Here is a 10650-nt window from a genome sequence, read left to right on the forward strand (position 1 = left end):
GAGTGGAACACACTAGTTTGCTTAGAAATACCGTTAGAAATACATTAAATTTTTGTTCCAGTCTGGCAAACGAGGAAGTCGAGTGCAAAGATCGGGGAATGAGATCCCACAGAGGTTACTGGATGGGGCCTCAAGGAAAAGCAAGCAGAGGAACCACATCAGGACATGCTAATTAGCAAACAAATCTTTCTGTCTTCTTTATCAATAGTCGACCAATTGCGGGGGGATGCTTGTGGACAGTAGTCAATATTCAATAATGTATGGATATTTCAGAGTCTACAAACTAGCGAAATCAAGGTGCTGAGATAGGAATAGGATTTCTTTATTTCTGCAAGCCCCGAGCTAAAACACTGATTTATTTGGCCTTTCGAAGACAGTGCGAGTCTGTGGGACATTAAACAACCAGCTTTGCGGTACGGCGCTCCTGAGCGTCACCTTCCCATGCTTCCCTGTTCCGCCCCGACACTGTCTTTTATGAGCTGATGTCTCTGAGTGCTGAGTGCTGGTTACGCTCCATGCATCGAAGAAGTTCTCGATTCCTTTCTGACTTTGAATTATACTTAGCAGCTACTCTGCCGAAACCCTTGGCAGAAGATGACAGATGGGAAGGGGAAAGTTTGCTTTGCGGTCCACTGACCGTGGAGTCAGTAATGGCCCTACCTTTAGAGAAAGGTGCATTTCCGTGTGAATAGAAGGCCAGTCTTATCCATCATAAGACCACGTGAATGGCCAAAGAAGCTTTCGAGAAAAACCTAAACAAGAGAGTATTTGGGACGGAGAGAGGAAGGAGAAAACTTTTCATCGGAACATATACGATTTCATTGTGAAAGCCGGTATGCACAGTGTTTTAGGCTGCTTCGTAGTGTCTGAGTTTCAGAAACAGTCCCTAGCACTGAAAGATTTAGTCATGCCTAGTATTCTCTCAAATGCTGGCCACAATCCATTTAATTTATGCTAAAAGTCTCCCCTTCACCGAAATTACCTAGAGGAGCCCAATGAACTTTTGTTGCTTTAAGTAGCTGGATCCCTCACTGTCTCAGCTCCACGGGGGTCCAAACACTGCATTGTGTATGGCAGGCAACTCTTTGCTACTCAAAAGGGTTTTAGGGGGAATAATTTCGTAACCCTAACCTCCCTGTAGGAGCTCAACTATTTGATATCTGTAAGATACCTCGAACTCTCACCAATCTCTGTAAATTGTCGACTAGAGCACTGGCTGAGAAATGAAAAGCATCAATACTCCTAGGTATTATCAGTATTAAAAAGCAGCATTAGTGTTCATACTCATTGATTCAGGCACTAGGACTGAAAGAAACACTGATTACAAATAAATGGGGAAATGGATGTAAACTATCTTAAAGGCTAAGCTACCACTGAAACCAAAAAAAAAAAAAGATTGACATATTACTATTGGATGACATATCACTATCTGTATACTAACCCCTGCTGCGAAAACACAGAACTTTCATGCTAATCTTTGGGCCAATTTCAACAGTGAAACTTTACCCTTAGGAATGATATTGTGATTAAACTTGAATATCACCCTTAAATTCTTAAATGAAATCTACGGTCCATAACTCAGGCTTATAATTTTTCTTGTATCATAACAGTAATTCATAAGGACTAAAAGAAAGCTGGGTAGCCGAGAAAAGAATGAAGTAGTTAGAGAATTTTACCATAGGCTGGCATTTAAAACACCAGTTGTTATATTTAATAAAGTAGAAACCTGATCTGATCTGATCTTCCCTATTAGCTGTGATAATTTCAGGAATAGCACACCTCTATGACAGAGAACAGGTTTTCCATTTCATTGTCGTTCAATCCCAATCTGAGCACCTTGATCACAAAGTGTCGAATCTCTTGAATTTTAGGGACCTGATACAGGCACAGGACCTGATGTTCACAGCTCGACATATATTTAAATTGCTATTTAGGGAAGAACCATGATCGAATAAAAACCTCAGATTTTTTAACCAGATTTTCATAATACCACAGCAGCATTTTATGTAAATATGCTACATACATGCATGCTTGTAAATGCCCAGGCACACAAGCCGCAAATGTAGTCTGTAGTCTGATTCCCCTCGATACCACGGAGTCCCTATAGATACGCCGAATAGTTTAAATGACTTGTAAAGTCCTGAAACATCAACCTGCATAGCAAGTATTTGATGGAATGCCTTCAAATTGTGAAGCTTTCAATCTGCCATGGTGACTTATTTTGAAGATTAAAATGGTTCCGAACATTGAACTCTATCAGCTTCGTGGGAGATAGAGGGTCCTGGGAATAAAAAGAAGAAATTCACATGTGAGCTGAACAACTGTAAATATCTACATGGTAACATTCATTGACAATAAGATGCAAGTGTTAAAATTACATTTATAAAGAATATGAGTCAGCATTAAAGTGGTAAGTAATAAAAGCAGGATGCAAAATTATATATATATTGCTGCGATTATTTTTAACTCAGAAATTGTATCTGGAACCAAAGCCTGAGGAAATACACTGAATTGTAAGTGGCGAGTTCGTGGGTAATTTATTTTCATTTTCTCTATTTTCTACTTGTATTTTCCACATTCTCTCCAGTAAATATATAATAATTTGATAATAAAACTTCATTTATTTTAAAAAATCACATAGAAATAGCATGAGCTTTGAAATTGGGCAGTTCTGAATTTGAATTCTAGATTTGCTGCTCTGGACAAATAACATCAACAGACTTTAATTTCTTCATCCGTAGAATAAACATATTAAAATATATCTAAAACAACATTTTGCATCTAGTAGGCACTCAGGTAGCTATTATTAGTATCGACTTTTTGGAAAACAATTTGGCATATGTATTAAGTGTCTTTAAAAAGTTCATACCAGTAATTTTGATTCTAGAATTCTATCCTAAGAAAATGATTATAAATGAGGAAGAAGATTTATATCCAATATTATTGACAGCATAATAGTGAAAACTGGATAGAATCTTAATATCGGACAGCAGTGAATGGATTAAATAAACGATAAAACCTTGATATGTGGTTAATAGAGGAAAGAACTACTGGTCAATAGGTAAGTAGTGAAGACTTATCAGGCTGATTTAGGATGGAGACTACAAATGTGCAATCTCAGTTGTATTATTTGTAATCAGTCACGCTCAGTATTTCTAATCGGTTGCGTTATTTTTGTAGTAGTTCTCAGCAGCCCGAGTATAGGAATGGAGAAGGTAGACAGCTGGATTGAATCTGGAGTCTCAGTTTTTCTGGCTAAGGCAGAGGAGTTGACGGGATAGGAATACTGGCAAGAGAGAGGCTGACGTGTCAAGGCTGGATAGCAAAGGAAGTAACCCATGAAAACGTCTCTTTTTTACATACATTTTTGGTATATTTCTTTTCTGTGATTTTCTTTCTACATACATAGATATATTTTAATACTGAAAAGTTTTCAATTAAAATAAAATGTAATTTTCGAATGTTTTCAAGCCTCATCCATGTTGCAGCATGTATTCTCTTGGTTGCCATATAGTATTCCTTTGTATGGATAGATCACATTTTATTTATCTGTTCATCAGTACATGGACATTACAGTTGTTTTCACTTTTTGCCTATTATGAATAATGATGCTGTAAACATTCATGTAGCAGTTTTTCTGTACATATATGTTTATATTTCTTTTGGTTTATATGCCTAGGAGTAGAATTGCTGGGTCATCTGGTAACCCTACGTTTCACATTTTGAGGGACTGCCAAACCGTTGTCCACAGCGAGTGCCTCATTTACACTCCCACCAGCAGTGTGTGAGGGTTCTGATTTCTCTACATCCTGGCCAATGCTTATTATCTGCCTTTTGAATTATAGCCATCCTAGTGGATATTAAGTGGTATCTTCTGGTTTTGATTCGTATTCCCTTAATGCACGGGTCCCCAAGCCGCAGGCTGTGGATCGGTACCGGTCCGTGGCCTGTTAGGAACCGTGCCGCACAGCAGGAGGTGAGCGGTGGGTGTGTGAGCGAAGCTTCATCTGCATCTGCAGCCGCTCCCCAGCACTGGCATCACCGCCTCAGCTCCGCCTCAGATCACCAGGCAGTAGATTCTCATAAGAGCACCGGTCCCTGGTGGCAAAAAGCTTAGGGAAGGCTGCTGTAATGGCTAATGATGTTAAGCATCTTTTCATGTGCTTATTGATCATTTGTATATGGAGAAATGTCTATTCATATCCTTTGCCCATTTAAAAATCTGAATTTTCTTTTTATTATAAAATTATCAGACTTCTTTTTATATTCTGCATACAAGTCACTTATCAGATATTTGATTTGCAAATATTTTCTGACAAAAGACAACATATTGTATCATTCCATGGAATCGTGGATTATATAGAATATTCAGAATAGGCAAATCTATAGAGACAAACAGTAGATTAGTGGAGGAATTAAGAGTGAGGTTTCTTTTGGGGGTAATGAAAATATTCTAAAATTGATTATGCTGAGAGTCACACAACTTTGTGAATATCCCGAAAAACCACTGAATTGTACACTTTAAGTGATCGAAGTACATGGTGAGTTATATCTCAATAAAGCTGATAAAATGTACTTTTGAACATCTTATTCACCAGGGTGAGAACTGATTCCTTTTCTAGTATTCCTGACAAGACTGCCTCTTAGAAGTCCAGGTGGCACTCTATGTGTCTCCCTCAGAATACTGACCTGTCTTAGAGATGCAGGAAATGTGAACACTGCTACGTTTCCGTTTCCACCGCAAGAGATGATGAACCTTCTGGATAATCTGTAAGGTTGAAAAGTAAAGGTGATCAAATGTCCCTTTCTCTGGTATGGGTGCGTATTTTTTCACTGGTGTATCTCCTTCTTTCCTAATCCATGGAGGCAGCAGACATCTATGAATCTCTAAAACCTGGTGTGCTATACTGAAGCATTTGTAACCAGTCCAGACATTCACATTCCAAGAGTAGTCAGCCTGCGGTACTGCGAACGACGATTATTTTATTGCCCAGCATTATCCGATCTATAATACTGGCTGGTATTAGACTTAAAAAGCCACGGTGACAACTCAATATCATGTGGCTTTAAATGGAATGTTTTGGGTCTTGCTACTCACAAAATTACCCTGCTTTGATGTTATTCTACTGGACATAATTGAGGTAGCTATTACAGTACTTTAGATGTCGGTGAATTTCTAAAACGGAATGAGGCATCTAGAAAACAAGGCTTTGGCATTAACGAGCAACATCATTCACAATATAAATGTTTCTGTTTCCAACTCCCAGCCTTTTGGGTGAGCAAAGCACATTCTGAATCAACTCGTTTAATGTACAGAGAGTCACTTTCTTTACACTCCCTGCATAATCGTGTACTTGGCATTTCGAGATGAAAAAAGTCAACGGCGGTTGTCCCTTACAGTTTCTGCTTAGTACGTTCTCCTTTACGAAATCAATGTGCCATTCAGAGTGCTCCCACAAGTGTGAGGTTTGGATTCAGAAGATAGAGGCCAGCCAGGGGAGTTCACCCTGCCCTGATCAGGCTGTCAAACTCTCATGCCACTGACTTAAGCAGGCAGACTCCAGAGACAAGCTGCTTTCTGCCAGGAAAAACGGAAAAGTAAAACTGGCTCTGACAATGTCTGTGGAATCACGGCTTCCTGGTGCGTGCACCATTCCGTCTTGTCTGGAATCCTAGACTTAGGCTGTTGTTGCCCATAAGTCTGAACAGAAAGCAGCAATATTAGAGCAGCTCTTCCGCGGAGGATATATAGAGAATAACTCGTGTTTGCCAAATAACTCAAAGAAAAAAGTGGCAGCAAGTACTGAAGCACACATGTCATGTCACCTAGAAGGCGACTGCTAAACCGTGAAAGGCAGTTCCTGAGGTGCAATGCACTGTGCGCCTTGTCGCTCCTTGCCGTCTTGGAGTTTCGTAGATAAGGAATGGCAAGGCACCATTTCACAAACTGGCTTCCAGTATTCTGCTAAATCGGTTTCTTTTACTTTGTACCACTGTCATCCACGCTCCCGGTGGCACAGAACACTTCCTCCCGGCAATTATTTGAATGAAAACCAGGCTCGCAGACGTTGAACCCAATTATCAACTTCCTTCTTGGTTTCACTCCCGGGGGAGATTCAGCTAAGGCTGCAAAGGTAGAGTCATCGCCTGATGAGGACTAAATTGAAAAAACGCAGAGACTTCAAAAAATAATGCGCCATAGAAGACAAATGCGGAATTGAGAAGTCCATTTACCTTCTTCCCACCCCCACCTGTTCTGGCTGCCTACGCTACAGTAATTTCCCTATTATTCAGTAGAAGTCTACCTAACACAAGAATGATGCCATTTTAGTCTCAGTATATGCGGGGACAGCCCTGGCTCTCTTCCTGTGTCATCCTAGATACCCTCCCCTCCTTTAAAATCCCGTTCCCATAGAAACCCTTGAGACTATGGGAAGTGGACACTGTGTGGAATATGAAAGAACTTCGGCCGACTTGGCATCTGCTTCGTGGCCTCACATAAGTCACTCTACCTCCCCAACCTCGGCTTTTTCATCGTAAAACAAAGCAATACTTTCTCATTCGCAGTATTTTGTGATGTCTTCCCCTGAACTAGGAGCGTCCTCTAAGGTTCTACCCTTTACCTTCTGACTTTATCTTTGTCCATTCGGTTCCTTGTCCACATGGAGGCATGTCAACATTGCCTGGGTGATTCCAAATTGTACATTTTATGTGCTTTCCCTAGCTTTATTCTCTCACTTGATTATCTCCTACAACTCTCATGGGTTTAACTGCCATCTCTATATGAATGACTGCCAGATCTCTCTAGTCACTGGGACTATTTCTAGTTATTGACAATGTCTCCTGGCTTTGATACTCCCTCTCCATTTCTAGTGTTGTGACCACTCACGAAGCCGTTGGGACACATGCCCAACTATCTTTCTAGTTCTTGTCTTCCCAAATTTTAATCCAACTTGCACACTAGTACCTGAGTAATCTTTCTAAAATTTATATTTTGTTATATCATTATCGCTTGACGGAGATCAAAGTTGTGCCACCTCAAAACATGCCTTTCGGGATATTGCTTTCAAAGGAAAAGACTCGGAAAGAACCTTTGGCCCTCCTCCTTTACCTGCCTAGAGGAATTCGGATAGAAAAACCTGCTTTACAACAGGAACCTTGGCATATTCACCTTAGCACATTTGAACGAAGTGTGGCAGACAGGGAGTGTTCCAGCCGGTCTCTTTGCCAGACCCTCCTCTGTGTCCCACGGTTTCTAGTGGCCCTGCAAGAATTTGTTTGCCACATGATTGCTCTTTCCCCTCTACCTGGGAATCGCCTGCTTTCCCTTTGAAATCCCAGATCCCTGTCTCCCTCTTCTTTGTCCAAAATGGCATACAAGCCTCAATGGCCCAATGCATCATCAGGTCTCATATTCTTATGACACGCCCATATGTACATTTTGAAATTCAGTACATTTTGAAATTTTCTTCTATCAATCTGCTTCATGTTAATTTGATCATTAGTCCAGCCAGAAGAATCTGGAAAGGTGCGAGGAAAATTACTTTTTGTGCCCCCACACGCTGAGGACCATGGTAGCTGTTTCCTATTGTATCAAGTCTACAAAACCCTCTACCATCTTACCTTATCTTACGGTACCCTCTACCCTAGCTTACCTCTCTAAGATTACCGTCCACAACCCACAATGCCCACCTTTTACTTAGGAATAGATGGCCTCTTCAGTGTTTTTACCACATTCATGTCACACTTCTTACCTGGAATGTTATTTCATTCTTCCAAGCATCTATCAAGATGTTGTCCATCTTAACATCTGGCTTAAGTCATGCCTCTTCCTCAAAACTTTTACCACTACGGCCTGTATGCTTTCCCCCTTCGTTGATATACTTAGTGTTTAAGCATCACTAACAATCGACCACTTACTAAATATACCACACAGTACTTAGCCCGGGGCTAAGCCAACAGTAGGTATGTAATTTTTAACATCACTTTTATGGCAACGAAACATTAAGTCCTGTGTTAGACTTGTGTGCTTTTCCTATCCTGCCCTAGAATTTCTGATTTCTTGAGGTCACAGGCCACCTTTTATTTTATATGCCCCTCCACGGTGCCTTGTCTGAGGTGTACCTTCAGGAAATGCTTTCTGAATGGGATTGATTGGTTGGGGACCTGCAATATTTCAGGGACATGTACCAATTCAGAGCTCAGGGTTGGAAGATGAAGGCAAAGAAGTAAAATAAACATTCATAATATTCACCCTGTCCCATAGATTTGCAGTTGGTGTGTTTTCATTTTCATTTGTCTCTAGGTATCTTTTGATTTCTTCCTCGATCTCATTGTTAACACATTCGTTGTTTAGTAGCATGTTATTTAGCCGCCATTTTTTTGTGTGTATTTTCCAGTTTTTTTTCTTGTAGTTGATTCGTAGTTTCGTACCACTGTGGTCAGAGAAGATGCATGAGATTTCAACCTTCTTAAATTTATTGAGACTTGTTTTGTGGCCTAACATGTGGTCTATCCTGGAAAATGTTCCATGTGCAGTTGAAAAGAATATATATTCTGCTGCTTTGAGGTGAAATGCTCTTAAAAAAATCAATTAAATCCATTTGGTCTAGTGTGTCATTTAAGACTACCGTTTCCTTGCTGATTTTCTGTCTGGAAGATCTGTCCATTGATGTGAATGAGGTGTTCAAGTCCCCTACTATGACTGTATTACTGTCAATCTCTCCTCTTATGTCAGTCAATATTTGCTTTATATACTTAGGTGGTCCTATGTTGGGTACATAAATGTTTATAAGGGTTATGTGCCTTTATCATCATGTAATGTCCTTCTTTGTCTCTCGTGTAGCCTTTGTTTTAGTCTGTTTTGTCTGGTATGAGTATTGCTACCCCAGTGTTTTTTTCATCTCCACTTGCGTGAAATATCTTTTTTCATCCTTTTACTTTCAGTCCGTGTGTCTTTCATTCTAAAGTGGGTCTCTTGTAGACAGTATCTGTAAGGGTCTTGTTTTCTTATCCATTCATCCACACTTTGTCTTTTGATTGGAGCATTTAATCCGTATACATGCAAAGTGGTTATCGAGAGGTATGCAGATACTGCTATTTTATGATTTATATTTATGTTCTTCCCCCTCCCACTTCTTAAAGAAATCCCTCTAACATTTCCTGTAATACTGGCTTGGTGATGATGAACTCCTTTAGCTTTTTCTTATCTGCTAAGCTCTTTATCTGTCCTATTTTAAACGACAGCCTCGCCGGGTAGAGTCATCTTGGTTGTAGGTCCTTGCTTGTTATCACTTTGACTATTTTGTGCCAGTCCCTTCTTGCATGCAAAGTTTCTGTTGAGAAGTCAGCTGAGCTCCCTTATAGGTTACTAAATGCTTTTCTCTTGCTGCTTTTAAGATTCTTTGTCTTTAACCTTTTGCATTTTAACGCTGGTGTGTCTTGGTGTGGGCCTCTTTGGGTTCATCTTCTTCGGGACTCTCTGTGCTTCCCGGGCTTCTATGTCTACTTCATTCGCTGGGTTAGGGAAGTTTTCAGTCATTATTTCTTGAAATAAGTTTTCTATTCCTTGCTCTCTCTCTTCTCCTTTTGGCACCCCTATGATGGGTTATGCTTGATGTTATCCCAGAGGCCACTTAAACTATCCTCATTTTTTTGAATTCTGTTTTCTTGTTGCTTTTCTGATTGGGTGTTTTGTGCTACCTTGCCTTTTAAATTGCTGATTCGATCCTCTGCTTCATCTAATCTGCTGTTGATTTCCTCGAATGTACTCTTCATCTCAGATATTGTATTTTTATTTCTGATTGGTTCTTTTTGGTTTCTATCTCAATTTTTATGTATCCTATGTCTTTGCCGACGTTCTCACTGAGATCACTGAGCATTGTTATAACCAGCGTTTTGAACTTTGCATCTGGTAGATTGCTTGCCTCCATTTCGTTTAGTTCTTTTTCTGGAGTTTTCGCCTTTCATTTGAAACTTGTTTCTTTGTGTCCTCATTTTGGCTGTCTCTGTTTGTTTGTTTGTATATATTAGGTAGATCTGCTATATCTCCCAATCTTGGCAGGGTGGCCTTATGTAGTAGGTATCCTGTGGGGACCAGTGGTGCAGTCTCCCTGATTACCTGAGCCAGGTGCTCCAGGAGTGTCACTTGTGTAGGTTGTGTCTGCTCTCCTACTGTAATCGAGCTTGATTGCTTTAAGTACATCAGTGGGTAGAATTGCCCCTCAGGCTGACTGGCTATGAGGACTGGCCATAACCATAACATACGAGCTGCTGTGTGGTAGCTGACCCCACAGAGCGAGATTCACTCTAGCGCGTTCTGGTGCCTGCTAGGACCACCCTTTGGCTGTGCTGCTTGTGGAGCTTATCGGGTGGTGCTCTTGTATGATTTGATGCGGGCCACTGGGTGCTTTGGTTCTGGGCATCTTGGGAGGGCTTCTGTGCAGGCCAGGGTCAGCCGCTGTCTGTGCCTGGGCCCGGGCTCTCTGGTAGGAGCTACAGTGGGATCCTCGGTAGCTGCCTGTGCTGGGCCTGGAGGCATGTGGGTGAGGCCATACTGCTAACTGAGGCTGGCAGCCAGCAGTACGGGGCCTGCGGGAGCTCAGCAAAAGGCCCAGGGAAGCCTGAGGTCTGCCACCACCCCTCTGTGAG

The 10650-nt window shown here is 41.0% G+C and overlaps 1 protein-coding gene across 2 annotated transcripts in view; it reads right to left on the reverse strand.

Moving 5' to 3' along the window:
* Nucleotides 1-1670: 1670 nt before the first annotated feature.
* ZDHHC15 (zinc finger DHHC-type containing 15) overlaps nucleotides 1671-10650 on the reverse strand; it is a 48350-nt gene continuing 39370 nt past the window's right edge. For both annotated transcript variants that reach the window (XM_006917042.3, XM_015593319.2), the window contains exons 11-12: nucleotides 4690-4768; nucleotides 1671-2281 (exon numbers count right to left, since the gene is read on the reverse strand). In XM_006917042.3, the coding sequence (XP_006917104.1) occupies nucleotides 4722-4768 (47 nt within the window). In that variant the 3' untranslated portion in view covers nucleotides 1671-2281; nucleotides 4690-4721. The remainder of the gene's footprint in view (nucleotides 2282-4689; nucleotides 4769-10650) is intronic.

This window comes from Pteropus alecto, unplaced genomic scaffold (assembly GCF_000325575.1).
Source record: "Pteropus alecto unplaced genomic scaffold, ASM32557v1 scaffold587, whole genome shotgun sequence".
NCBI lineage: Eukaryota > Metazoa > Chordata > Mammalia > Chiroptera > Pteropodidae > Pteropus > Pteropus alecto.